The sequence below is a fragment of the Heliangelus exortis genome, chromosome 13 (assembly GCF_036169615.1).
Source record: "Heliangelus exortis chromosome 13, bHelExo1.hap1, whole genome shotgun sequence".
Classification (NCBI taxonomy): domain Eukaryota; kingdom Metazoa; phylum Chordata; class Aves; order Apodiformes; family Trochilidae; genus Heliangelus; species Heliangelus exortis.
In genome coordinates, this window is record NC_092434.1 from 7,715,025 (window position 1) to 7,740,481 (window position 25,457).

Sequence of the window (25,457 nt, forward strand, 5' to 3'; positions counted from 1 at the left end):
GTTGCAAAGGTGAATCAGAAAATTCTAGATTTAAAAAAAGAATAATTTCAGGATCTGGTATGATTTTATTTGTCCTCAAGAAAAAAAAAAAAGAAAAAAGAAAAAGAATAGTTACAAATAAAGAAGCTTTAATGTCTAGATAATACGGAACAGTCCAATCAGTGGCAGAATGCCACAGTGTTTACAGAATGCAGCAGCTCCTGCTGGCAACATACAGGAGATTGTTATCCTACAGCTGGAAAGTCGCTGAAGTCTGTGACACTCCACTGTAAATGTAGGTGTTATTAAAAATTACAAACTGCCCTGTAATGACTTTGATAACCTCCTGTGCAGCAGCTCCTATAAGAGAAAGAAACAAAGCAGAAGGTAGTTGGTCATTACTAAAAACAGTGAAAGAATGATTATCTAGGACTCACTATGCTGGAACTATTTGGGAAGCACCTGAGAGAACTCCTAAGAGCAAAAAAATGCCTTTCAGTACTTCCCAGTACAAAAGACTCAAAAAATCTGTTACTTCAAAAGCTAGCTTAACATACACTTTGGTCTATATACTTTATATCTCCATTTACATATACCCACATACACACAGTAAAAACGTGAGCAGACAGATCCATGCCAGTTGTGACCTCTCTAAATGAAATAGAGTTCAATTAAAAAAAAATTAAATCATGTAAAGTTAAATTGTAATATAAATTGCAGTGTCACTTCATTGTGATCCTTTTATGTTCTATAGTGTGAAATATTATAATTTCTCCAAAATTTACCTTTACATTTTTTAAAGCACTGCACATACCATGTTTCACTTAATCAGAAGAAACCTCCTACATACACAGAGTATTTAATACATCATCATCTTTGGTACTGCATGATGCCAAAGGTAACTGATAAATTCTCAGCAGTGTATTGTATTAAAGGAAGGTGTGTATTGTCCTAATTTTAATACTAGTATAATTATTCCCTTTTCTTTAAGCACAAAGCCTCACTCAAGCCTTTAATTTTTGAACACATTTTAAGCTACAGATGTAATGAGGTTATTTTTTAAGTTTATTTGGTTTCTTTTACTAGCTTTAAACCCTTGATGCCTCCACTTTTTCTGTACATCATAAGAGGTCACATCTGGAGAATAAAGGGGGAGATTTTGTTCTAATACTATGTTTGACTACAGGCTGTGATTATAATCCTTGCTCTGGCAACACAAAGTAATTAAAACAGTAGAGATTCTGTACAAGCATGTACAACTGCAGGTTTATTTGTTTGTATGGACTTTAAGAAGCAAGAGCAGCATTCCTACCTCCCATGAAGGCAGCAATAGCATGAGGCTCAGAAGCTCCGTAGCGACAACTGGATAGGAAAGCAACAGTTAGTATTTTCAGGTCAATTTTACTAAAAAAATTACTCTTAAGATACAATACTTACAACTCATGGACATAGTCATCTTTCACCACCACAGACAACCCATGTTCTTGTAAGAAAGCAGTGAGGCATGATTTTAGTTTTCCAATATCATCTTCTACCTGATAGTTATAGACACCTGGAAAATAAGTTAACAATTTCCTCACAGAACTGTAATGCCATATTAAATATTTTTGTGTAAATATTTTACTTTTCTGACAGGCTTTAAGCTTATTTGTGTACTAAATTATTAATGCTAGACTAATAATAATTGAATATTCTGTAGATGTTACTCATTATAATGACAAATTACTGCACAGCTGAACCAATTCATAATCCACACAACTCATTATCAACTCAGATAAATTCCTAAAGTTCTCCAGAAGAAAATATTCTCACTTGAATTTTCACATTCTTGAAGTTATATTAATATAGAAATAAACCAAAAATTAATGCTATATTTGTAGTTTATAACTAGTATTATAGTAATCACTGGATCTTCATATTTCTTTTGATGATATTAAGTAACTCTGGGTAACATACCTGGGTATCTACCATGCTGCTTATAAAATCTATCTACAGCCCGTAGCATCAAGTACAGCACTATTTCACTGTCTGGGTTATCCATATGGGAAACTGAAAATACCAAGAGAGTTCATCAGCTGGTACAGACAAAATGGAAAACAAAAGGTTTTGAATTACATGAAACCAGGGCCTTCCCACATGCTTAAACTTCAAAATCTGCAGTAAGAAGAAATTTTAATGAAAACGACCTGCATCTGGGAGTCTGAACGAGTCAGATAGGCAATTCTGATTCCAGAGTGTATGACAAAACCACACAGTATCTTTTTGATATAAATTGCTCAGTGAATATATTCACATTTCAACTCTGACAGCTGCTATAACATTAAATGGCATATTTCTTAGTTATAATTCTGGGATTTGAAACGCATGGGTCAAATATACTTAACTGTAATGAATGTAAATATAAAGCATGTCTCAAATCACTTAACATAAAGATCAGCAGTGTTTCTAAATATTTACTACTACCAAAATCACTATGCCTATCATCAACTAATTCAAGGATCTTTCACTTACAAGCATTACAAAACATAGAAACACAGAAAACACATACACTTTGTATATACATTTTGCCCAGAACATTCAGAGGACTTGCATAAGCTTAATTAAAACAAGCTTTGATAAAAAGTATTTCTAGCTTTCTTTATAATTTATGCAGGCTCAAAAAATAAAATCCATTTAGTAATTAGTTTGCTAGCTAACTGAGAGGGACCAAGACAACTCTTCTCACATCTTTGCTCAGGTGAAAGCACTGTTCCAGCTCTGTCATACAGCTGATATACAGAAACAACCAGTTTAAAGAAAATTATGTTTTATTTATGTGCTCTCAAAAATAAAATCTGAAAGGAACAAAAAAAAAAAAAAAACCAAACCTGAAGCATTCATCAAGCTGTAAGGTCATTTTTGACCTTTCAAACATCAAACTGAAATCAACGTTGTAAACTTAAAATACTTCTAGTTGATGCCAAATTTTAAAGCTGTATTAAGAAACAGAATATGTAATATAAAATTATTTTTTATAACAAAACCATTTCGAATTGAAAATGCAATGTGACAAAAAGGAGTACTTACTGATTTCATCCTTGTTAAAAGTGTTTAAACCATATTCTTCAGATAGAGATCTACATCGTATTACTCGGAGAAATGCTGAGTTGCTGCCTAAGCAGAGGGTGCAGAAAGGGAGAGCATTACCTACTTAAATGTAGCACCAAGGATGCAATTGCTAAACACTTATTGGAAAAAATCAGATATTGACTTATTACTAACTGCATTATCATTACACGGTTTTGATCATTTGCATAAACACAGTAACTGAATCCAAGCATACTCACAAAGCAATTTTAATTCCCTCTCTGAAATAGATTCAGGTGCCTAAAAGAGAGAACATACTAATTCCAGTACATACAATGACAAGAGAATTCATATTTTTAGATATACATTCTTTATGAAACAACTAGTCATTTTTGTGAGGAAAAAAAAGGTGTCTTACATCATTAACAGTATATCCTTATATGCCTTTTACTTTCACATGATCAAACCAAGAAGTGACGTAACAGATCACAAATATTAAATGTCATTACAACTTACTTAAAAGCCTTTTGCATAAAATGAGGTAATTAAACCTTCTCTTTTAATCCTTGTCTCCCGTGACTTATTTCTGTACCAAATGTCAGGGAAAAAATACTTCTATCCTGCCAGAATGGCAGTACATTTGTAATTACCTTGCCTAGGGTTTGCAGCAGTTTAGCAGCATGGTTACCCACAGCAGCAATATCCTTCTTTGCTTTTTCACGGTATCTGTTAATAATAAAGAAGCCCTGGTAATTACAGCACAAAGTCATCAACTTCACAGTGAAGAACTTTTCTTTTTGCTTTTACAATATAAAGACAAAATAGAAGCCACAGGAATGGAAGTGAGCTACCTCAAGGATATGAATGCATTTATTACCTCCCTGCATGACAGTTTAGCAGGACTGAGCTTTCTCACACCTTTCCTTATCTACCAAACAATCCCCTTCAAAGGGCATTAATTAAAGTATCTTGAAAACTAGAATTTCTGTTTGCAGGCTGACATACAGGAGAAAACCCAAAGTCTGTGTTTAAGCAGTAATTTGAGTTGGACAGGAGTAGCTGGACTTTGGGATCTACTATCTCGAGAAAGGACTTTACTAGATCTGAAACTAAGAAAAGTGATCACTTCCTTACTATCCAGCCCCAGGGCTGCACTGGAGGGTTCAGCCCTAATTCCAAACAGCAGACAGCACCAATACAGGGAGCAGACAGACCCAAGCTGTCATGCTTCCCACACCCTGCCTGACTTCAGTCTTGCACACATGCTTTTTTTTTTTTTTTTTAAATACAGAAGCTGATGCATTTTCTGAGTTCTGAAGTCATCACCATTTACTACCATTAGTAACTATTAAAGAAAAAACTGTATACTTACACATTTTGCAACTTGATAAATTTATTGGAATCTGCTATCATATCAGGAATAGTGCCCCGAACAGGCAAGCTGCCTTGCCCCTCATTTGCCACAAACTCCTTTACAGCTCGAGCTAAAATCCAGAAGGAGGGTGACTGCAAATGTACAAGAGACAGTCACGTACACAAAGGTTATTTATGATGGTTTTTCTACATTTAAGTCTTACCCTTATTTACTCATTACCTGCTCTGTGAGATTTATGCAGCAATCATCATTAAAAATCTCTTCAATGCATCTTGGAATCTATGGGGAAAAAAACCAAAAACACACAACCAAAAACTAACTGGGCTTGTATTTACTTGACTTTCCATTTATTGAAATATCTCAACACTCATTGCACAGGTGAGCCAACCTTAAGCAACCTCAAGAGTTTCATACCAAAATCTCTATCTCATATAGTCAAGGCTTCTCAAACTATTCCAAGTATTAGCATTGCCTAAGAACAAGGCTCATGCTTCTGATCAAGATGAATGTTGCAAACAAAATCTCACCTTATTTCATGTTCTACATTGAAGAATTAAAAACACCTGGGGCTGCCAAAGTGAGAGTGCATTGACTCCTTAACTGCTGCAGTTAGCACATAAACTGGACATCAACACTGAGCTTTACCTGCTGCTTCTGTCCAAGCAGGGATCAGCACAGCTCAAAAAAAAAAAAAAAAAAAGGAATGTAATCTAGAAAGAATTGCAGAATATGCTTTTACCCCATGTGACTTTTGCAACTAAGCAAGGATAAGAGATTAGGGAAATAAGAGGAAATAAGAGCTCAATTCTAAACCATGAGTTACTACTTCAGGATTGTTTAAAACATTGACAACTTCATTTTTAATGCTTTGAAGCTTGATCAGCTTATGAAGGCATTTCATTATGAATGAACTCTGGTTATTGATTCATTCTACACTTGAATTCAGGCCTGCAGGAAAGAAATGTACCTTGCTTGCATGAGCCAGGAAATAAAAGAACTTCCATAAGCTACTGTGCCACTTAGTATAGGTCTATTTTTCTATTTATGATTTCAATTTTTAAAATTGTACTAACCCTGTCCTACCTAAATATAACTGTTGCAAACAGAATTCCTGTCCTAAGAGCACCTAATTTGTTGTCTAAAAAGGAGGCATTTGAAATTTCTTTGATTTTGCCATATAGTTTATTTTACCTCTGTGGTGTTTAATGCTGTGTTCACATTTTTTATAGCTTCTTCAAAGTTTTCCTCATCTTCTGGAATCCCATTTTCATTCTTTAAGATACCTTATTGAAAAAAAAAATTAAATACACACAATCCCCTGAATTACATCTCTTATTTTAGGTCTCACCAACAGAGCAAACTGGCTTTGGATGTATTTGTGGCATAATAGCTAATAGAATTACTATTAAGATTTACTGATAAAGCTACATACACATTCTGCATCCCTTTAAAATTCTGACTCCCTTTAAAATCTAATTTAACCAAAGGTAATTACTAGAGATCAGATCCATTCCCTAGCCCAACCTGAGGATAAGGATGACCCAACCACTCAGCAATCTGCACACAGGCCATTTCCTCATTTAAATGAGGAAATACCAAAAGTTCAGTTAATATTTTTATTATAAAATAATTTAAGAAAATTTATTTCTACATCTTAGAAGTGAATCATTAAATTTAGCACCTGCAAGAAGTATTAGATTGGAACATCTGCAAACAAGAAGTCTGGTCATACACTGGTTACAGTGCTTTTCTCTCTAGATTCGTTATTTACAACTGGAATGATTACCAACTGTTTGGAGGGTCAACTCACCAACCAAATACTTGTAGTTAATAACCATTTCAGTGTCAAAGCCAGTTTCTTTTCTCTTTGTTACACATTCCATGTTAAACATCAACATTTTCTGCAGGATTTTCTCTTTAAGACCTCTCCTCCCATCCAAATCAAACATACCCTTTACCTTACACAGCACAAAGTGAAAAACACTTCCAAACTGCATTTACAAGCAGAGCACTTGTCTAAAACAATCATTTGGTAGAAGAATCATACTATATGTGCCAAAGAACTTCTGATTATTTTTCAGATATTGCCCTACATATTCCTGCTAGTGTGAATAAGTGACTCCTAGGACATATATTACCTTGCCGAATCAGTTCTCTGAAGGCTTCTTTTTCTTTGTAACTCTTAGGCAACTGATCACTTTTCTGAATTTAAAAACACAAAAAACATTGTCTTTAAAATATCTACTACTAACCTCACTGTTTTCAGACTGATGAACTCGAGGAACCTATCGCTGTTCACATACATTCAATCATATTTCAAGCCATAACTTCTTAATGGTTCCACCTCCTTTTCTGTATTTTTACATATTTTAAAACTAGAGTGTTATTTTGGCAAAGATAGATATAACGTAATAGTAATAATAATAATAACAACAGAATTATAAGTTATGCAGTTTTGTAATATACCTCGTTGAACCATTTTGTTAGATACTTGGCTACAATCACAATCCATGGAGTGTGGCTGTGGTCCTGTAATTGAACAGCAGAAAAAAAGAGACAAATTAAAAACGTATTTTAAATGCAAACTATAATCCATTCCCGTTCCAGATTCTGATTCAGAAATCACATTCTCCAAGTACTATAAAACAAATTAGTGAATTCTCTACTTAAAAGAAGGGTGACTGAGCCAAGTTTGCCAGTACTTTTCTGGAGCAGAACTTACGTTACACGCCAACACCTACAAAGCTCTGCAGCAGCAGAATTTTAAGAGGGTGTAGGAGGAATCAATGTAAAAAGAGATCGAGTTGTCCAAGAATATTTACGTCCCAAGACCTTAACTTGCTTAGGATTTAAATACAAACCGTAACATTTGGGGCAGAGGCCAAAAATTGTACAACAGGACTGGTTCTACAGTCATCTCTGCTCAGATGAGAGTTGGCACCAAAAAAAGTCATGTGCCAAGAGTCATCTCCATAGGATCCCTGTTCTATGTCTGCATCTGTCTTAAGGCACATACCAACCTTTTTGTCCATATGATCCAAGTCATAAGATTGAATGTGTTCCCTAAGTTCTGGAAATGGTTTGTCCAGTCTCAGATCTTCTAATGTATTGTCAGGATGAGATTCAACAACTGTGAAAAAAAATTACACCTATGATTTCTGGTTTATGTCCAGCATTCAGAACAGAGCCCAACATCAAATACAGTGCATTATCTGCTCATTTAACCACTTGATTCTCAAAATTGGTGTTTTGTGTAAGTTAATTTTAATGTCAGAATAATCTCCAATTTCACTATTGTTACAGTACGTAATTTCTATGCATTCATCAAGGAATGCTCCTGGTGACAAACTGCATACTACACAAGATTTAACAAATACTAAAGACATTTCAAGATGAAAAAAATAAATAAAAGTGAAATGACATTACATTTGAAGCTTTAAACCTTTTATAGTCTTTTATCTTAGAAACTCCTCTAACCTGTATGTTCTTTAATAATGACCCTCATATAACCAACCAGTCCGTAAGTCCTGCAGACGAGCAGAGGAATGTTAGAATTCCAGAGAAGTTCAGCCAAGTGCAGCAGTGCACTGCAAAGGAAAACATTTTTTTTCAGGTGCACAAGAGGACAACATTTAACTAAGCTAATTCTTACATAAGTCACTTGTGAAAGACAACTTTTCTATAAGAGAACTCTAATATTACTGATTTTAAACACATATAAGGTGATTAATTTTATGTGAACTTACGCTAGGCTGCAAATATATTTATCCATTAGCTTACTTACATTTAACTAAATACTCCCAAACCAATTAAACAAAAAGACTCCAATGAGTTGTGAAAGAAAAAAATAATTAGATCTGGTTGTTGCACAAACATAACTCACAATTCAGAGGTTTTTGAATAGCACACAGGTAGTACTCTTTATAGACAAATGCCTGCTAGAAAATCACCACTTCAAAAAAGCAACTTGGCTCTGTGTCAGGCAGTATCTCTAGCTCCTCTGCAAGCAGGGGAAAGGGAGAAAAAGTACCAAGAGCAGCCACTTCCTTACAAAAGCAAGATTTCACTATTCATCTATCCAGCAACTTCTTGCCTCTGTGGAAGCAGTATGCCTGCACAAACAGAAGCATGCTCTTCTCCCCCAAGTTTCTCCATACTCCAAGTTGCCATTTTTCATCTGTACTGGGAGAGGCCTCTCAGCAGGCAGTTAAAAAAACAAAAATCAAGAATTTCTGGTCTTGACAAAAGTTCATATGGACAATATAATTATATACACGGGTAGAATGGAAAAACCCATACAAGTGATAAAATACAAAAATCCAATATGATAGCTCCAATTATCTGCTAGGTTTTACATAAAAATACTTGTTATAGGAATTTTGGACCAGAAACAACTTTCACTACAAGAGTATTTGACATGGACAAATAAACTGGGAGACAGCACCTAGGAGTCTGGTGTATACCTCAAATAAATTTTAACTATGTACTAACACATAAAAATCTCAACAGAAAAAATGTCATCATGTGTTGTAATAATAATAACACAGTTCTGTTCTGCATCAGTTTTCCTGTAGGAATATGCCTGCACCTGAAACATGCTTTTACAGCTGAATGAAAACTAACAAACTCTAGATTACTCTTTACCTTTCTGGCAGTTGTGTTGCAACCACCAAGTTAAACCGATTAAAAAAGGAAGGGTCATTCTCTAGAAGTTTTTCTGGACTCTGAAAAAAAAATCAGGAAACACTGAACATTTCTGAAAGCACAAGTCTGTTCAATATTCTATGTAAAGTGCTAAATGAAAGCTATAAAATTATGAAGTAGTTATCTTCTTTCACATTGTGTAACAACAAACCTTCAATTAGTTTAGGAAAACAAACCTCTTCAACAAAGTTTCCAGAAACATCATTATTCAACTCTTGCAAGAGCTCTGTGGCACTCTGGGCACGATTCTGTTTCAGAACAATCAAAACAACATTTAATCTCTTGAAATGTTTATATTTTATATCAGTATTATATACACTACATGCAAAAAGAAGAAAAAAAGACTAAGAAGAAAAAAAGATAAGCCAGGAGTTCTTATTCCAAGCCTTGCTTATTTACAGAAAAACTAATTACCTAAACAACGGGCACTTGCTAAATCTGGCCAGAATTGAGATTATCTTCTTGCTTATGAGCAATTAAAAAGTAAGTATGGTGTATTTTTCAGATAAATAGATTTTAACCTATGCATGTTTTTAGCATTACTCATAATACCACAATTGAGTATTTTACTCAATACTTGCATACTTTCGATACGCCTATCTCCTTACCTGACCAATATGGTTTTTTTGCAGAAAGAAACTGAAAAGGAGACAAAAAGAGGAGTTACATGTGAAGTTTTATTTGAAGAAAAACAACATTAAAGCTACGTATTGTAGTTCAGAGTATGCTGCTGATCTCATACACAACACAGTTTCCCCTTAAATCTGCTTTTCTTCTCCCCATCACTATAATATTTTTTCTCATGTTCAGTTTCCTAATGAAACCTTCCAATGCCTGAGCTACAAATCTGACAAATAAGACAAGCCAAACTCCCCTAGAGGCCATGATCATACTGCAGATTCTTTTTCACTGGATAATTGCAGACCCATTAGTACTTATTTCTTCATGTAATCGAATATTCTTCCCCCCACATAACACCTGTAAATAGACAGATATGTAGGGATCTATCTGAACCATAAAAAACTGTGATCTAGAATTAGTAAACATATTATTGTAACAGGATTTGTAAAGAGCTTTTTTCTTTCCCCACTACACCACCTGTCAAGACTATGAAAGCCAAAAAATGGCTATCAGTCAGTTTCACAATGATAAATAGTAAGTTATTTTCATCACCAAAATTATGGAAAACATATAGCCCTGCTGAAACACAAGCCAATCTTGCACTATTACAGCTATAGATTACAGCAAACTATTTTAAATATTTTAATGAGTAGATCATTGTCTTCATAAACTTGATTTGTGAAGCTAATAGACCTGTAAGATACAAAACTAGTAACTAAAGAACTATGGAAAATTTAGCAGCTAATATCAAACTGATCATGCATGCTGTATGCCACAAGCATCCACACACACAAAAGACTTGGAGAAACAGAGGCTTTTAGTATTATTAAGAATTTTGTAGGATTTCTTAACAAGTATAGATATGAAACTACTCATAAAACACTACTATTTCTCAATTTTATGGGAAACTTGTAACAAACCTACTTATTTCCAACGTCTTCTCCAGAGACCTGATTCCCATCAACAATTGTAAATGAACCAATACCTTTGGGGAAAAAAAAAATCACTATTAATATGAAATTATTAGACACATCACAAAGAAGACACAGAAAGGGTATCTACTTACCTGGTAGCACTAAATTTTTGAGTATTTCAGTTCCTGTTGCTGTTGCATTTATCAGACAAACATGGGCAGATTCTAAAGCTTCTTGTCCATGGTCACCCCACAACCTAGGATGGCACAGAAAAGGAAACATTCAGAATTTCATTTCAGATTGTAAAGCCAATGTAAGGAAATAAAAAATAAAAAATTTTGAATTTTCTAAAGAACATTCGAACTGTACTGACATTTCATTTCCTACATGTTTGTATTCTACACTACACGAATGCACACAGCTTTATCACTGCAACATATTAAAACCTTTGAAAAACAGCATGGATCAAAAAATGCCTTACACAAATTTTGTCCTAAAACTCAACATTTTCTTAAATTTTAATACAAATTATAGATTTTAGTATGTTTTATCATCTATAATACAAAACACTGAAACATACAAGCAGATGGAAATTACTCTTGGTGAGTTGGCAAGGTATTTAATACATCTATAATACTCAGGGTGCAGTCGGCACCTGACAGACCTCGGCCACAAGTGTCCTTCTGCTTGCACTCGGGCAGCACTTTTACTCTCTGCAGCTGCACAAATGACAGCAGGGACACAGCACAGCACTGCAACCACTCAACCTGTCAGACACATGCAACCATGTGAAGCCAACCCGTGCTCACAACCGCAGCCCCCGCTGTCCCGCCCGCCGCCACCCTGCTGCCCAGGGGCCTCGGAGGAGGCCCGGGGCCGCAAGGGGCAACCGGAGCGGCGGGAGCGCGGTTGTGAAGCTGCGGCCGAGAGGCAGAGCCCAGCCGGCAGCCAGCAGCTCGGGGCCGGGGGACGCAGCAATCCCCACCGCGCTACCTCAGCTGCCGGTCGTATCTCTGCTCCTTCAGGCTCGCCCTGCCCGGCTGCGCCATTGCTCTCCCGCCGCAGCGGCTGCGCAGGCGCGGGCGGGCGCATGCGCGGGGCTGCAGAGGGCCAGGGCGGGGCAGAGCGGTGAGGGAGCGGGGCGGGGCTGGGTTGGGCTGGGTTGGGCTGGGCTGGGCTGGGCTGCGTTGGGCTGCGTTGGGCTGGGCTGCGTTGGGCTGGGCTGCGTTGGGCTGGGCTGCGGAACGGCAGCAGGTGGTACCGTCGGACTGGACTGCTTGGCATCACTTACCCAAAGGGCGGGGAAGCGCCCGCGGGGATTGGGCACCGCGCTGCCGTTCCCTGCCGTGTCCCTCAGTCCGCTGCGGGAGACGGGCGGTGCCTGCGGGCTGCGGGTCTCCTCCTCGCCTTCCGTCGCGCCCTGCGGCTGCCGCACTGGACCGCGGGGACGAGGTTCCCCCGGCGGTACCGTGGGTTGCTTCAAGGCTGCGCTGCGGAGCTGCAACAAGCGTAGACGGTCACTTTTAAAGTAAAACTTTACAAAAATTAAAAAACAAAACACTAAAGAAACCCTTGGAATAATTCTGTTTTTTAATATTTGGTGTTGGCAGTACACCCTCCTGTTTATATTTACCTTGCAAAGTATTTTTGTACAGTTTTTGGGTTCATTATAAGGCATTTTAACACCCACCTAAAGAACAGATGTTGCCTTGGTATAACATTCTAGGTTCCCATTTGGAAACTGTAAGCATTAGTAATGGCAGTGTAAGGAGAGAGATGAGCTGCCTGGATAAACAAGATACTCTTTCAAGAACCTGGGGTGTAGGCATGATCTGTAGTGATTAATGTTTTAACATTTAATCTGCTCCTGAAGCTTTAGTTTGTTTGTTTAGTATCACAACATGACAGATACAGAAAAATAACCCATGTATTTATCCTAGGCTACTGCTCTCTTCACTTGTCATTGCTGTCAAAGAGGAATAAAATCATGAGGACTGGAGAAGAGAGAATATTCCTTATGTCCTGCATCTGTAGTCCACATACGTAGGCATCTACATGTTTTTGAATTGTCAAAAGATAAAAGCTAAATTGATGAATGGTGTCCGATGCATGTAGACATTGGGCCACTTCAATGGCACCGTGTCCTGCAAGCAAAACATGAGCTTCAAATTTCTCTTGAGAGCTGTTCAGTAATGTCTGTCCTGCATACATTTTCCCCCAAATACATAGTCTACCGTTTTAACCCTCAAAATCCCTCTTCCGTTTCTTCTTTTCTCTGGTCAGTTGGTATTTTTGTACTTTCCCCCATGATCCAGAACAGCTTTCCTGACTATTTGCCTCTATCTGGCTGTCCACATCTGGCTTCCCAGTCTACAAAGCACAGAGCCCCAAACAATAAGAACCCAGGCATCACAACTTCTCACAGCTCATTGGCCCTACTAAGCAACAAAGTCTTCTAACCCCATGGCAGAGCTGCTGTGTTGCTGGGATTCTGAGTCACTGTGAGGATCTGTGTGTGCAGAGCCACAGACACACCTGCAGTGCCCGTGCCTGGAGCGTGTCAGACCTCTGCAGACACCTGAATAGAGTTTAACAGAAATCAGTTGAGAAGTTGACCTGAGTAAGCCATTGCAGAACTATGCTGTGAAGACCTTTATAGCAAGTTATATCCCTTAGTGAGTGGTTTAACTTGCATCAGTGAATCTCAAAGGTTTTATTACTGAATCCTATGTAAAGCTCCTAAAAAAGGAAATTAATTCTTACAAGGCAATACCACAGCATAAACCTTGCAAAAGTTGCATAAAATGCTTTCATTGATTTTTTTCTTCCATTTTCTTGATTGCACAATAGAGGAATACCTATTTCAGTGTGCTATTATCTTTGTGAAAATCAATATGTTTACAAAATGTAGCCTTGACAGACAGCATTTCCTCAGATCTAACAAAATTACTACTGATGAGCCATTTTTCTTGCCACAAAGATGTCGCAAGGCACTGTACAGCCACAGACTGGGTATCTCATTGTGGTTTCTTCATGGGTTTATCAGAGTTCAGGCAACTAATAGATCATACCAGATAATTGAGGCTCCACAGACCAGTTTCTTTCTCTATAACCACAATTTTATTATTGACTTTGTAAAAAGTTTTTTTTAGAGTTACAAAAAAAAAACCAAAAAAACAACAAAAAACAACACACCAAGATTGTCAATTTATCCTTAATAGGTGTAATTTTTACCTTGTTTAAAAGTAGCACAAGTAATTTTTTATGAGATCTCATCTAAGCACCGATTCTGAAGTTCTAATTACACATCAGGTGGAAACATCATTCATTTTTTGCAGCTGGAGGGAGTGTTTAAGAAATGAGAGGCAATATCCCCTCTGCAGAACCCAGGAGTGAGCACGGCAGTTCGATGCCAACCTGCACTTTACCGTGCCCTGATGGTCAGAGCAGGTTACTGCTCTTGCTTCCTTGTGGTGTAGAACGGGAAAATGCTTTTCCCTAAATTTGATGCCAATGCCACCTGGACAGCCTTGTTTCCTCTCTGAGTCCTGGGACTTCGATTATTTCAGCTTTACATCTTCTTTCTCCTGCGCTGAGTTAGCAAATAAAGCGAGCAAGGGCAGGAGGGACACGGGCGCTTTCTCTGTCCTGCAAGAATTACTTAGGCTGTTCTGTTTCTTTAAGGGGCTGACCCTATCCCACGGTGAGCGCTATAAAGGCAGGTAAGGAGCAGTGCCCTGCTCCCGGAGCTGAGAACAAAGCAGGGTGCAGCTCCTGTATAATGACTGGCCAGCAGAGTTGGGGATATGGCCAGGATGACGGTAGGTTACAGCATTTCTCTGCTGCGTCTGTCTTCCCCCTCTCCTTTTCTTTCTAGAACAGTTGCCTGAGCCCTGCAGAGCTGCCTGCATTTTGATGTCTGCTAGCTTCAAGTTTACACAGCAGGTAATTAATAACTTTATTGATAATAAATAGCACCTAGAAAGTGACACTGAAAGATGCAACAACTTATGCCTGCTGCTTGCAATTGTCGCAATCAATGTTCCAAAACTGAGGGAAGCTGTACTGAGTGGTTTTTTTCCCTCAGGCTGCAGATATTACAGATGGGTTCCTTTCCAAAAAACTGTTATGAAAAGGATTAATTGTGTTTGTTTCTCCAAAAGCAATTTTTTAAGGGAAGATGATATAGTAGAGCAGTAATAGATCTTCTGATCCTCCGTAGATGTTGAATTGTGATATCTAGGCTTCCATAGAAGTGAATAAAGTAAGATATATGTATATTTCTAGAACATCAGTAAGTTGTACAGATCAGTATCAGGGTTCTCTTCTAGAACAATTTATGCTTTCTGATCTGACAGTTTAATTTAGTCACTCTCCTTTGCTTCCCACCTTCGAGAATATGTGTCATAGAATGAGAGGATATGTGAAGCTACTGAAAGATTCCTACACCAGTGTTTTATAGCACCTGTATCCTTTACAGGGAAGGATGGATGAGTGACTGGTGTTGTTGAATAAGAAAATCTTTTGCATAACCTTCAGGATTCTCTGTCTTTTTTGCAAGCAATTATTTTTGATGCTCAGTGTCCAACGAGTCTTTTGCATAACCTTCAGGACCCACTCTCTCTTTACAGCAATTAAGTTAGTTTCTGTGAGTCCAAAAGTAAGTTTGAAAGCTAAGTGAAGCTGCTTATTGCTAGCAGCGTTATGTCTTTGGGAATATAGGTCGTGACTATAAAACCACTTCTTGTATTCTTACAAAACTCCTGAGTCAAATTATATTGCCTAAGCTTGTACAACAGCATTTAAATCTCAAACCTGCTTTATAGGCAGGCTGAGAAAAGTTCCAGTTTTATAAGCTTAGCATTTTCAGAAAATGATAAAGGAGTATAATAGACCACTGTTTTGTTTCATAAACTCAAGGAGGGTAAATGTTTATGCTTCATTAAAAAACTTCTGCTTGTGAAAGTACATGCGAATGCTACTATTAAAAATGTAATTCTTAGGAATATTAGAGTAAAAATGTTTTTGTTAATACTTTCTGAACCTACCCTGTAAAAGAATATAATTACTGCTTGCACTGTCATATGAATGTAGGGAAAGAAATGGTAAGAATAAGAAATTATTTCATACAGGTGAGGTTTTGTTGTCTTAAAGAGCATGAGAATATTCCAGCTCTGGCAGTAGGGAGCTGTGTTATTCAATTGGTCTGTCTCCCCACACTATTGGGGTCAGGAAGTCCTAAAATGTTAATTATCATGCTATACCCTTCACTCTGGGTAGAGAGATACCGTAATGGGCACGAGTGAAGAATGAAGCTGCCTCAAAGATTTACTGCAGTCATAAAAGGGTTTTAAAAATAACTGCATAGTCAGTAGCTAGGAGATTGACTCATCTGCATCTAATTTGAATCACTGGAGATTTTACACTATCATTCCTAGGAGGAATTACATTCTCTAGAAGACAGATGATTTATGTGAGAATGCCAGTGCATTTACACCTGCATTCACCTTGGAGGGTCTTGAGATACCTTAGCAATGTAATTACAACCTCCACAGAAAATGAGTGGCACATCTAACTGAAGATACAGCAGTCTGATGTGCTGTGATTTTTTTCAGTGTGTTTTGTACAAGATATTTGAATTCCCTGTCTTGCTGCAGCCTGTTTGTGCTAATAAAACCACGTCAGCTTAGAATTAAAGTGAACCTGTTGGATACCAAACTTTCAAGTCACTCCTGCTCAGCAAGTTTTACTTCAAGCCTCATGAAAATATGTAATGATTATTTTAAGTACAGTAGGCATAAAATAATGGTGCTTTCCTTTCTCTCCTTTTGAAGGACCTTCAGAATGGCACAAAACTTATCCTATTGCCCAAGGGAACCGCCAGTCACCCATTGATATAGTTTCTGCAAGAGCAGTTTATGATCCTAATCTGAAGCCACTTATTATCTCCTATGAATCATGTACATCTCTCAGTATCTCCAACAATGGCCATTCAGTTATGGTTGAGTTTGAAGATACTGATGACAGAACAGGTAAGATCAACACATAGCCAACTAACTATTAATTCTACTTCCATGGTAGACTTTGCTTTTACACCTGGGAGCATTCAAAGGGAGATGAGGAAGTAGCTGATAAATTGAAAGAGTGCATTAAAAATAACACACTCTGGAAGACACTTTAACCATTTATCTTTTTTAAACCTTTCATCTTTCATTTGGGTGTGTTTATTGATTCTTGCTAAATAGGATATCCTAGGTGTTTGAAACAAGTTAAGTTTTCTGTGAAGTGATTTGTGCTGGTAACCCTTTGAAATAAGGGATGGGGGTTAAAATTCTAGCTGTTCCATTTGAAAAATTTTCTGGAATAAATATAGAATTGCCCTACAGAATGGTCAGGTTTTCAAGCCTATTTACTGAATTTTAATAGAAGACTGCATTTTCTGAAGTCTTACTACTCAGATCCATTAATAGTGTTAGCCTATAAAGAGAATTTGTAAAATGTATCTGGAAGTATTATCTTGGTTTGCTAGCTACTTTTGTATAATTCTAAGCTGAACTATATCTATGTAACAGTAAACTTCATCCAGCTTTATAAGTTTAAGAACAGCATCTGTTAGCCTGCATTTAGACATATAGACTCGGAGCACATGCACAGAATAAGACCTCTGCCATTTCTACACTAAGCACATGCCTTGTTTTAGTAACATTTTCAACGAATAACACTGCTAGGAATGGAAAACGTGGCTGAAAACATGGCTTAAAGTGTTTTTAGTCATATTGAAATAGATCTTGTGACTCACAGCTCTGCATAACTGGCACAACAGAATTTTGACAGTTTGAGCTAAGCGATGCATTTCATTAAGCTCAGAAAGAAATATTCTAGATGGTACTTGTTATTAATTAATATTGAAAGCCTTGCTTTGGCAGGATTGGTTTCCTGCATAAAGGCAGAGCTGGAACTATGCACGGGTGGTAGCACCGTGCAAGCCCCAGATTGATTATTTTTTTTTTCAAAGAAAATGTTGTAGACTATTCTGATGGTAAGTGCTTTACAGATACTAGAAGTAATTTTGATATTCTTAATGTAAGACTTTGATCAGGCATTCATGTCTGTTGGGCAACACTTACTTGATTTAGTGCCATATAGAACTGCAGGAGGATTACTGATGCTGTTGATAAAGTATCTTCTGTAGGCGGCATCTTAAACATTCATCTGTTCTTAAGTGCTATTTCTAAATGATTTATGAAGTTTCACAGCAGCATTTCCTCAGTTTTATATGGTGATTTGAGATTCTGAATGGTGTCATGTAAAGTACAAGCTATTATATTACCTGTTCTATGGGATCAGGTATTTAAAGGAAATAGAATATAGATAACCTCCATGGGAAGGACAGACTCTGAGAGAATACTTAGCTAAATTGTCTGATACTCAAGGCACCTACACTTTTTTTTTTTTCTTTGCACAAGATCTCAAGTAGCATTGTCAAATACTTTAGGTACAGGAGTTTCAAAATACTATTTATATTTTAATATTGAGTTTCAATTTCTTGTGTTTCACAAGGAAGGCATAACCATAACAAAACTACCATATCTTCACATGTCAAATATACTCCTTCAAAAAAGCTACAAAATTCTGTATAAGTAGCCACTCAATATTTTTTAATTTAAATCTTTAATGGGGGTGCTTTACATTAGAAATCTAACCCTTCTAAATGTCTGGATGATGCATGTCTTTGATATTGGCAACTGGGAGATGCTGCTTGTTTTTTGTTTTTCACTATTGTGCCAACAGTGGTTATTTTTTACTAACAGGAAAGCAAAAATCCAGTATACTTAAGGTTTTCCTCTTTCTTTTTTAAATTCCTGCCTAGCAATCAGTGGTGGTCCCTTTGAGAATCCCTTTCGGCTAAAGCAGTTTCACTTTCACTGGGGCACAAAGCACAGCCAGGGATCAGAGCATACAATTGATGGCAAACCTTTCCCCTGTGAGGTAATGATGGTTTTTTACAGATGGCATTAATTCATACAAATGCTTTTGATATATGACTTTGCAGTGGGGACTGCATGTTCCTTAGGATTCTGACTGCTTACTGCTGTGGTTATGTCAGCATATACTTTAATCAGAATCTTTTCCCTTATACTGAAGCTATCTATCACCCTGGTTTTTAGAATGCAGACTTGTGCCCTTTCTCCAGGACTCTGTCATCCTATTCTATTCAACAGGGCACAGCTAGTCCCACACTTTGGCTGCTGTGCCCAGACAGCACCTTTAACAGTGCTTTGCTGTGTAGTCCAGCCTGCTGAGCACAATTGCTTCCACTTCTTACTTAAAGAGGTGGGAAGGGACATGGTGACAAACACGAGGCTGAGAAGCCATGTGTAGCTCCCCCACCTGGCAGCTAGCTCAGGCTTCAGCAGCTGTTCAGCCTTGGAACAACCATGCTGGTGCTAAGCCAGAGCTTAGAAATGGCTTCATCTAAGGGCTCTTGAGAAAATTGTGAAAAGCTAGGACAAGGCACAGAACTTTCCCAGCACAACCTGTCCCAAATTTTACAGTAGATTACCATCCTGGAGTCTATCAGTGAATCCTGGAGCATTGTGCTTTATGGGATGAAGGCCCATATCAGGGAAGCTGGGTCACAGGTTAATGCCTGATTTGTTTGAAATTAAGTTTGATCTACAGAAGCTTTGTTTCATGTCTGTCCATGCCTGTAGACTGGTCCAAAAGATTGAATTTGCTCATTTTTCCTAAGACAGCTTTGGTACAAACCCCACATTCTGTTAGGAATGACCATTAGTGACTGTTCCTGTGAGAACCTATGTTCATGGCTTCTATCACTGATTTGTTTAATTCTTAATTGTCATTTTTCTTCACAGCTCCACTTAGTTCACTGGAATGCCAGAAAATATGCAACATTTGGAGAGGCAGCAGCAGCTCCAGATGGCTTGGCAGTAGTTGGTGTTTTCTTGGAGGTAAGAATCACAAAAATAGCACGTTTACATGCTAAGTATTATGCTGTCAAGTGTTTGAGAACCAAGCTACCTTATTTAAGAAGTGCTTAAGGAAAACAGATGACTTAGTAACTCATTGCAAATCACTGCTAAACTTGCTTTAGCAGGAATATTGACATTCAGATAAGAAAACAACATCTATTCAGAGCATAATTATAGTCATTCTTATTTAACCTTTCTATTCCATTATTTTAGATTGGGAAAGAACATGCCAATATGAACAGACTCACTGATGCATTCTACATGGTAAAATTTAAAGTAAGCTTTAAGATCTTTAGTTGTTCCTGGCATATCCTCTAAATATCAAGATCATGTATGTCAAATCCCCCCATCACTGGGTCCATTTCACTATAGTTGTATTCTTCTCTTCCCCTTCAAAGTTCAGCTTGTTGGCCTAATCTTGGGTACCTCCCAATGTTATGCTGAGACCACTAATCATTCAGAGGTTCTGCCTTTCAGAGTATCTAAAATCAAAAGCTCCATGACCTGTCAGGCACAGCTCTTGCACAGCTCTTTGTGTAAAGGATTACACAGAGTGATTCTTCTTTGTTGAGCCTAGTCCTGAGCAAGTCACAGCTGTCTGTCTTCTGCTGCAAAGCTGTTGGGACAATCTCAATGAGGTCCTGACTAGTCTGATCTTACACTGATACCTAAAGGTGGTATCTGAGAGCTTTGCTGAAGATTGATACCTGCTGCACTTTCTCAAGTCCAGACTGATTAAACCACTACAAATGTTATCCTGTCTGAATTTGAGGTTAATGCATTCTATAACATAACATGCATAAGTTATAAGCTGCACTTAAAAGTAAAAAGGTGTATTTCTTTTTTTCTTCAAGGGAACAAAAGCTCAGTTTAGGAGCTTCAACCCCAAATGTCTCCTGCCTTTGAGTCTAGATTATTGGACATACCTTGGTTCTCTGACAACACCACCACTTAATGAAAGTGTAACATGGATAGTACTGAAAGAACCCATCAGAATTTCTGAGAAACAGGTAAACTTTTTTGCTGCTGTCCCAGTTCCTGTAGGATTCAACACTGGGCAAACAGGCAGTGGCAGTTTTGATCTGTGATGTGGCTAGTTTAACAGATAGTAAGTCTGGGAACAATCAGCCTGTTTAGTAATCTGGGCTTATTTTTTATGTTAACATTCTCTAAGATCTTTGCTTGAACCTGTCCTATTAAAAGACTAAAATGTACTGAATATTTTGCTCTTAAAAAAATTAATATTGATTGCCCTCTTAAGCAGTAAATTATTTCACCTGAATTTGCAGCTGGAGAAATTCCGCATGCTCCTCTTCACCAGTGAGGAAGACCAGAGGGTCCACATGGTGAACAACTTCCGTCCCCCTCAGCCTCTCAAGGGGAGAATAGTTCGAGCCTCCTTCAAGGCCTGAAGAAACATGATAATGGCCCTGAGACAGCCAAGAGCTTCCACATCTCAGACTCTATAAACAAACTCTGCTCTTCACTCGTGGAACACATGAGAGCCATTTCCATCAACACACTACTGGGGGGGGGCGACTATTTCAGTTTTTGTATTTTATCTGAATTGCTAATTTTTTTTAGAAGATCTTTTTTTTAGAGATCTTTTTAAGTAGCACTTTTACAAAGGGTTGTTTAGGAAACTAGTGTTCTCCAAGACTTGAAACTTTAAACATTAAGATGAAATTAAAATCCCACTTACTATAAAATGCTAAATTATGTAGTGACCCACTAGTACCAATGGCTACCACTTGCAATTGTCTCATTTACTACATAATGAAACATTAGTCTAGCATTTTTGGCAAACTTGACTTAAATTTCCTTCCTGGTCTCTTGCTAATATTTGCTGAGCTCTGCTGGATTTCAAAATTGCTTTCACTGTGTTCTTGCTTTCTGATACATACAGTGCATATGAGGAGTACTAGAAAAAAGGTCTTTACTTGCATCACGTGGGTACTAGTGTGAAAACTATATATATTTATTGAAATTACTGTTCTAAAATGCTATTTTATAACCAATTTAAACAATACTGTAAATATTGTTTAAAAGCAGACCATTTTATTGAGGTATTGGTTGGGCATTCTTTCTCTTAGCCCATGCCACATACATAACCATAATTCCCTTTTCAAATATGTTAGAAAGAACATCTCTAGTAATTAAAGTATGTGTTTTGTGGTTCTCAGTTGTTCAAATTCTACCTCATTTAAGTGATTTCCTCTGCAATACATCCCCTTCATTGTCTACCCTAAAGAAAGTAGGTATATTGTAGGGACATGGGTAGACCTTGACTGCACTAAATGTGCATTGCTGCACAAATCATTCCCTCACTCTGGCAGTCTGTCTGGGATATTCCCTGCAGAGGTTTCATCATCCTGAGTCCTTTTACCTCTTCAGTAGAGAGCTGCTGTAGAAAAGCCATGTGTTACTGTTACTGCTTTTGCAGCTTAGTGACAGAATTCAGACTTGTGTCTCAATATCAAACAGTGATGTTATCTGTAACCACCTACAACCTCTTCAGTTGCTTTAACGCTGGGCTTCAAGTGTTTGACTTTATCTGTACAGCCCAGGCAAATATTGCTGACTTCTAACAATTATCAGCTTATCTGGAGAAATCAAAGATGTACAATGCAAAGGAAAGGGGGGAAAAAGGAGAGCACCAGCTACTATGGACTGTTCCTTTTCAAAACACATGAGGCACAGTGCAAGGAATGGCCTAAAACTTTCTGTTCCTCAGTATTCTTTTAGATAAAATGAGAGTACTGCTGACCTACCTCACAGGGATGTTGTGAGGGCTAATTTAGCATTGTTTTAGATGCAAGATTTTTATACAGCAGATGATAAAGGGAGTAAAATTACAAAATGCAATGTGTTTAGATATTATGAATGTAACTTTGCTAGTAAGGCAAACTGGTATTGCAGAAAATCTATTTAAAGTATCTTATTTAACAAATAAAATAAAAGAGACTTTAAAGTGTACCTCTTTGTCCTTTATTTTGTCCTACTTTTCCCTACTTATAGCACTGTTTTTCTCAGACTTTTAACAGAAATGCTGTTTGAGATCTTCAACTGATGCATCTACTTGGCATCAAGGAATTGTTTCAACCTTGACTATGTTATAGTAGAATAATCTAAGTATAAATAAAATTTTACCTTCCCAAGTTTCTGGGAATATACACTTCAAAAGAGCAGGTCACTGGTTGATACTATCAATAGTTTTTTTTCAGTCTAATAAAATATTTACCTGCAGAATGTGTCTATTCTGTGACCTTGAATGCAGTAGTTAAGCTTCTTTAAGGGTGGTTTACTCCTGAACAACAGAAGGATAATGTTTAGCTCACAAGGGTATTGTACAAGCTGAGCTACTGTAAAAAGCTTTAAATGCTGAATCCAGGGTGTTCAGTTTCTGGAAGAAATTGCACTATACTGTCTTTCATAAATAAATTTTCTTACATATTTTTTTTTTGCTCCAGTTATTGGATTAAAGAATGGGGCCTATTTTTGCCCTGGTGAAACAAAATATTTTCTTTGTTTCTTGAAACCCTGGTTACTCAATAAAAAAGTAAATACTTCATTTTTGTATGTTTTAAAGCTATGAACTACTTTCTACTACTTTCTACTTTAATTTGAGACTATAAAAGCAAACTTCAGGAAGAAAACCAAATATGTTGTATATATACACAAATATTTCATATTTCTATTAGATACTGACAGACTAATACAATCAGTATGATGAATGTCTAGTATTTAGTTAGATTATGCTTTTACTGTCTTTTCCCTGTTACTGAAAATATATCCACCAGGAAACACAGCAAAAACAATAAAAACAATTTGTGATTTTAAGTCTTGTGGTGGGGAACAATGTAATAAGCTATTTTTCAGGAGTAGCATGAAGAGCTTCACTGATTCTTTCTCAGTTAGCAAAGTTCTTTCAGTAATACTATTCTGGGGTACAAGAAACCTTATTAATTTGTATTCCTTATATAATTTCTTGAATTTTTAATATATCTGGCGAAATATAGTTAATTTGGGAGCTTCATAGCAAGAAGTCCTTTATTTCTTTTACTAGCACAAGGACCATGTCCTGTATTCATAAAATGCCACAGTCCTAGTACTAGTCTAGTCAGTGCCTCTAGTGTGAATTTTCCCCTCATTCACAGGCCCAAACGCCAGTGCTACACACCAGTCCTTTCTGAGGATGTGCAGAAACTTCATTTTATTTTCTTTCCTCCTGAACCCTCTTCCTCTGCACACAAACACTGCTCAACAACACTCCTCCCACAAGACAAATTAAATTTAAAAACATGCTGTCCTTATCTTCTATGCTATGTTGAAGGAACTATAGTTGAATGTATCTACTCCTGCAAGACAGAGGGTAACTTGTAACACGGTCACACACCTGGAGTGACTGACAACACGAGGCCGTGTATTCAGGGCAGTGGCTGGAACTGCACAGCTGTAAAAACGAGACTGAAAATGCCATCTAGTGGCTGTTTCCATTTCTTACCACAACGCTTAAAACATTTTTAAGGCAAATTTTAATTCAAAATACAACAGAACAGAGAATTTAACATCGACAACAATTATTTTTAAAGGTATAGGGGGTGTAACTAAAATCTCTGGCTTTAAGGGTGGTTTACTCCTGAACAACAGAAGGATAATATTTAGCTGGCTTTACATACACAGTCCTTGAAACTCCTTTATTAGATAAAAAAAAAAGAATTCTTACAAAAGAAAATCAATCAGTTACAAATTTTTGTTAGTCTCTTCACTGATAGAGTGGTGATTTCCTCTACATGATAAGCTGCATGATAACTTTAACTTTTTAACTTTAATAGCTATATTTAAAGGTCAACTTCGGATTCTTTTTAATTTTTTTTTAATCCTCTGCAAACAAAAAAATTTTTGGCAGTTTCAGTGATATAGTTGATGCAATCTAGCAGTGACTTATCATGATAAATTTCACGATGAGAGTAAATCCAAACATAAGCATCAGGAGGAAAGTGTTGCAAGATACCTTGTCACCACATGGTGCTTTTGGTGGTGTTCAAAGGTCAGAAAGATAAAAAATGAAGCATTTCAGAAAAAAAGCAGAGATAAGCCTGAAACAAATCAGATGTTATCTTACACCTCAGATTAGCTGTTTTCCTCTCTGAATTCCTCCTGCATGCAAGAGAGACCATTTCTCCATGGTAAGAATGGGGGTCTCAAGTCTTTTTCTCACTTGCCCTCAGGAAACCAGAGTGTAGCAATGAGAGCTGACTGACTTCAACAGAACTATCCCAGTTTGCACAGCTGCGAGTCAGAGAGTGTTTATACTGCTACATTTTAAGTTTAACAAAATTTTATCCCCTCACTCGAGGTTGTGAACTGGCACGTAGTAATGCAATCTGTCATTGTATTCACAATACTATAGCAGAATATTAAATGCAGCATTTCAAGTCAGCTCAGACTGCTCATCTGCTGGAGGGGAAGTGGCAGGATGGGAGGGAGGGAAGGAATACAATTACTTTTCTGCCCATGAGCACTTCATACCAAGCCAGAAGACCTTACTGAATTAAAGCTTACAAAGACTTGTAAGCTGTTCCTAATAAATTAAAACTAATTTTTACAGTGGTACAGAACCTTAAATGAACACGTATTTCAGTTTAACTTGAACTAGTTTGTAAGAATATTATACATGTGGAGTCCAGATCCAGTCACAGCAACTAGATAGGACATTGCACCAGTCCAATTGTATTAACTAAACTGAACCTTCAATTTATCCCCTGCAACTTCATACATGCTTCACACTGCTTCGCCTCTGCT

The 25,457-nt window shown here is 37.3% G+C and overlaps 2 protein-coding genes across 8 annotated transcripts; one reads left to right on the top strand and one right to left on the bottom strand.

Moving 5' to 3' along the window:
- Positions 1-111: 111 nt before the first annotated feature.
- Positions 112-11,805, bottom strand: NAE1 (NEDD8 activating enzyme E1 subunit 1). 5 transcript variants are annotated; one of them, XR_011728446.1, is made up of 20 exons: positions 11,653-11,805; positions 10,812-10,915; positions 10,670-10,730; positions 9,733-9,763; positions 9,301-9,372; positions 9,065-9,144; positions 7,898-8,007; positions 7,441-7,550; positions 6,887-6,949; positions 6,559-6,622; positions 5,612-5,703; positions 4,640-4,699; positions 4,418-4,551; positions 3,696-3,771; positions 3,306-3,345; positions 3,046-3,132; positions 1,936-2,054; positions 1,417-1,531; positions 1,292-1,341; positions 112-339 (listed from the first exon to the last, which is right to left on the bottom strand). XR_011728446.1 is itself a non-coding variant. In XM_071756705.1 (20 exons), the coding sequence occupies exons 1-20, from the start codon at positions 11,706-11,708 to the stop codon at positions 230-232; spliced, it is 1,608 nt and encodes a 535-aa protein (XP_071612806.1). In that variant the 5' UTR covers positions 11,709-11,805; the 3' UTR covers positions 112-229. The 5 variants fall into 5 exon arrangements, 3 of the variants coding, with proteins under 3 accessions (XP_071612806.1, XP_071612807.1, XP_071612804.1); XM_071756705.1 differs by having other exon boundaries at positions 1,936-2,028; XM_071756706.1 differs by having other exon boundaries at positions 1,936-2,028; positions 10,666-10,730; positions 11,653-11,739.
- Positions 11,806-14,408: 2,603 nt separating this feature from the next.
- CA7 (carbonic anhydrase 7) lies at positions 14,409-22,292 on the top strand. Of its 3 annotated transcripts, none has more exons than XM_071756709.1 (7): positions 14,409-14,480; positions 16,494-16,691; positions 18,530-18,648; positions 19,536-19,631; positions 19,866-19,928; positions 20,507-20,662; positions 20,942-22,292. In XM_071756709.1, the coding sequence occupies exons 1-7, from the start codon at positions 14,441-14,443 to the stop codon at positions 21,062-21,064; spliced, it is 795 nt and encodes a 264-aa protein (XP_071612810.1). In that variant the 5' UTR covers positions 14,409-14,440; the 3' UTR covers positions 21,065-22,292. The 3 variants fall into 3 exon arrangements, with proteins under 3 accessions (XP_071612810.1, XP_071612812.1, XP_071612811.1); XM_071756711.1 differs by having other exon boundaries at positions 14,410-14,480; positions 20,917-22,292; XM_071756710.1 differs by having other exon boundaries at positions 14,416-14,480; positions 20,914-21,047.
- The last annotated feature ends 3,165 nt before the right edge of the window (positions 22,293-25,457 follow it).

Coding starts and splice junctions, on each gene's coding strand:
- NAE1 (XM_071756703.1), bottom strand. CDS start 11,708: ATGGCGCAGCCGGGCAGGGCGAGCCTGAAGGAGCAGAGATACGACCGG. Junction 10,731..10,811: donor CAAAAATTTAGTGCTACCAG/GTAAGTAGATAC, acceptor TTTTCCCCAAAG/GTATTGGTTCATTTACAATT. Junction 6,950..7,440: donor TGGATCATATGGACAAAAAG/GTTGGTATGTGC, acceptor GTTCAATTACAG/GACCACAGCCACACTCCATG.
- CA7 (XM_071756709.1), top strand. CDS start 14,441: ATGACTGGCCAGCAGAGTTGGGGATATGGCCAGGATGACG. Junction 16,692..18,529: donor AGATACTGATGACAGAACAG/GTAAGATCAACA, acceptor ATTCCTGCCTAG/CAATCAGTGGTGGTCCCTTT. Junction 19,929..20,506: donor TCTACATGGTAAAATTTAAA/GTAAGCTTTAAG, acceptor TTTTTCTTCAAG/GGAACAAAAGCTCAGTTTAG.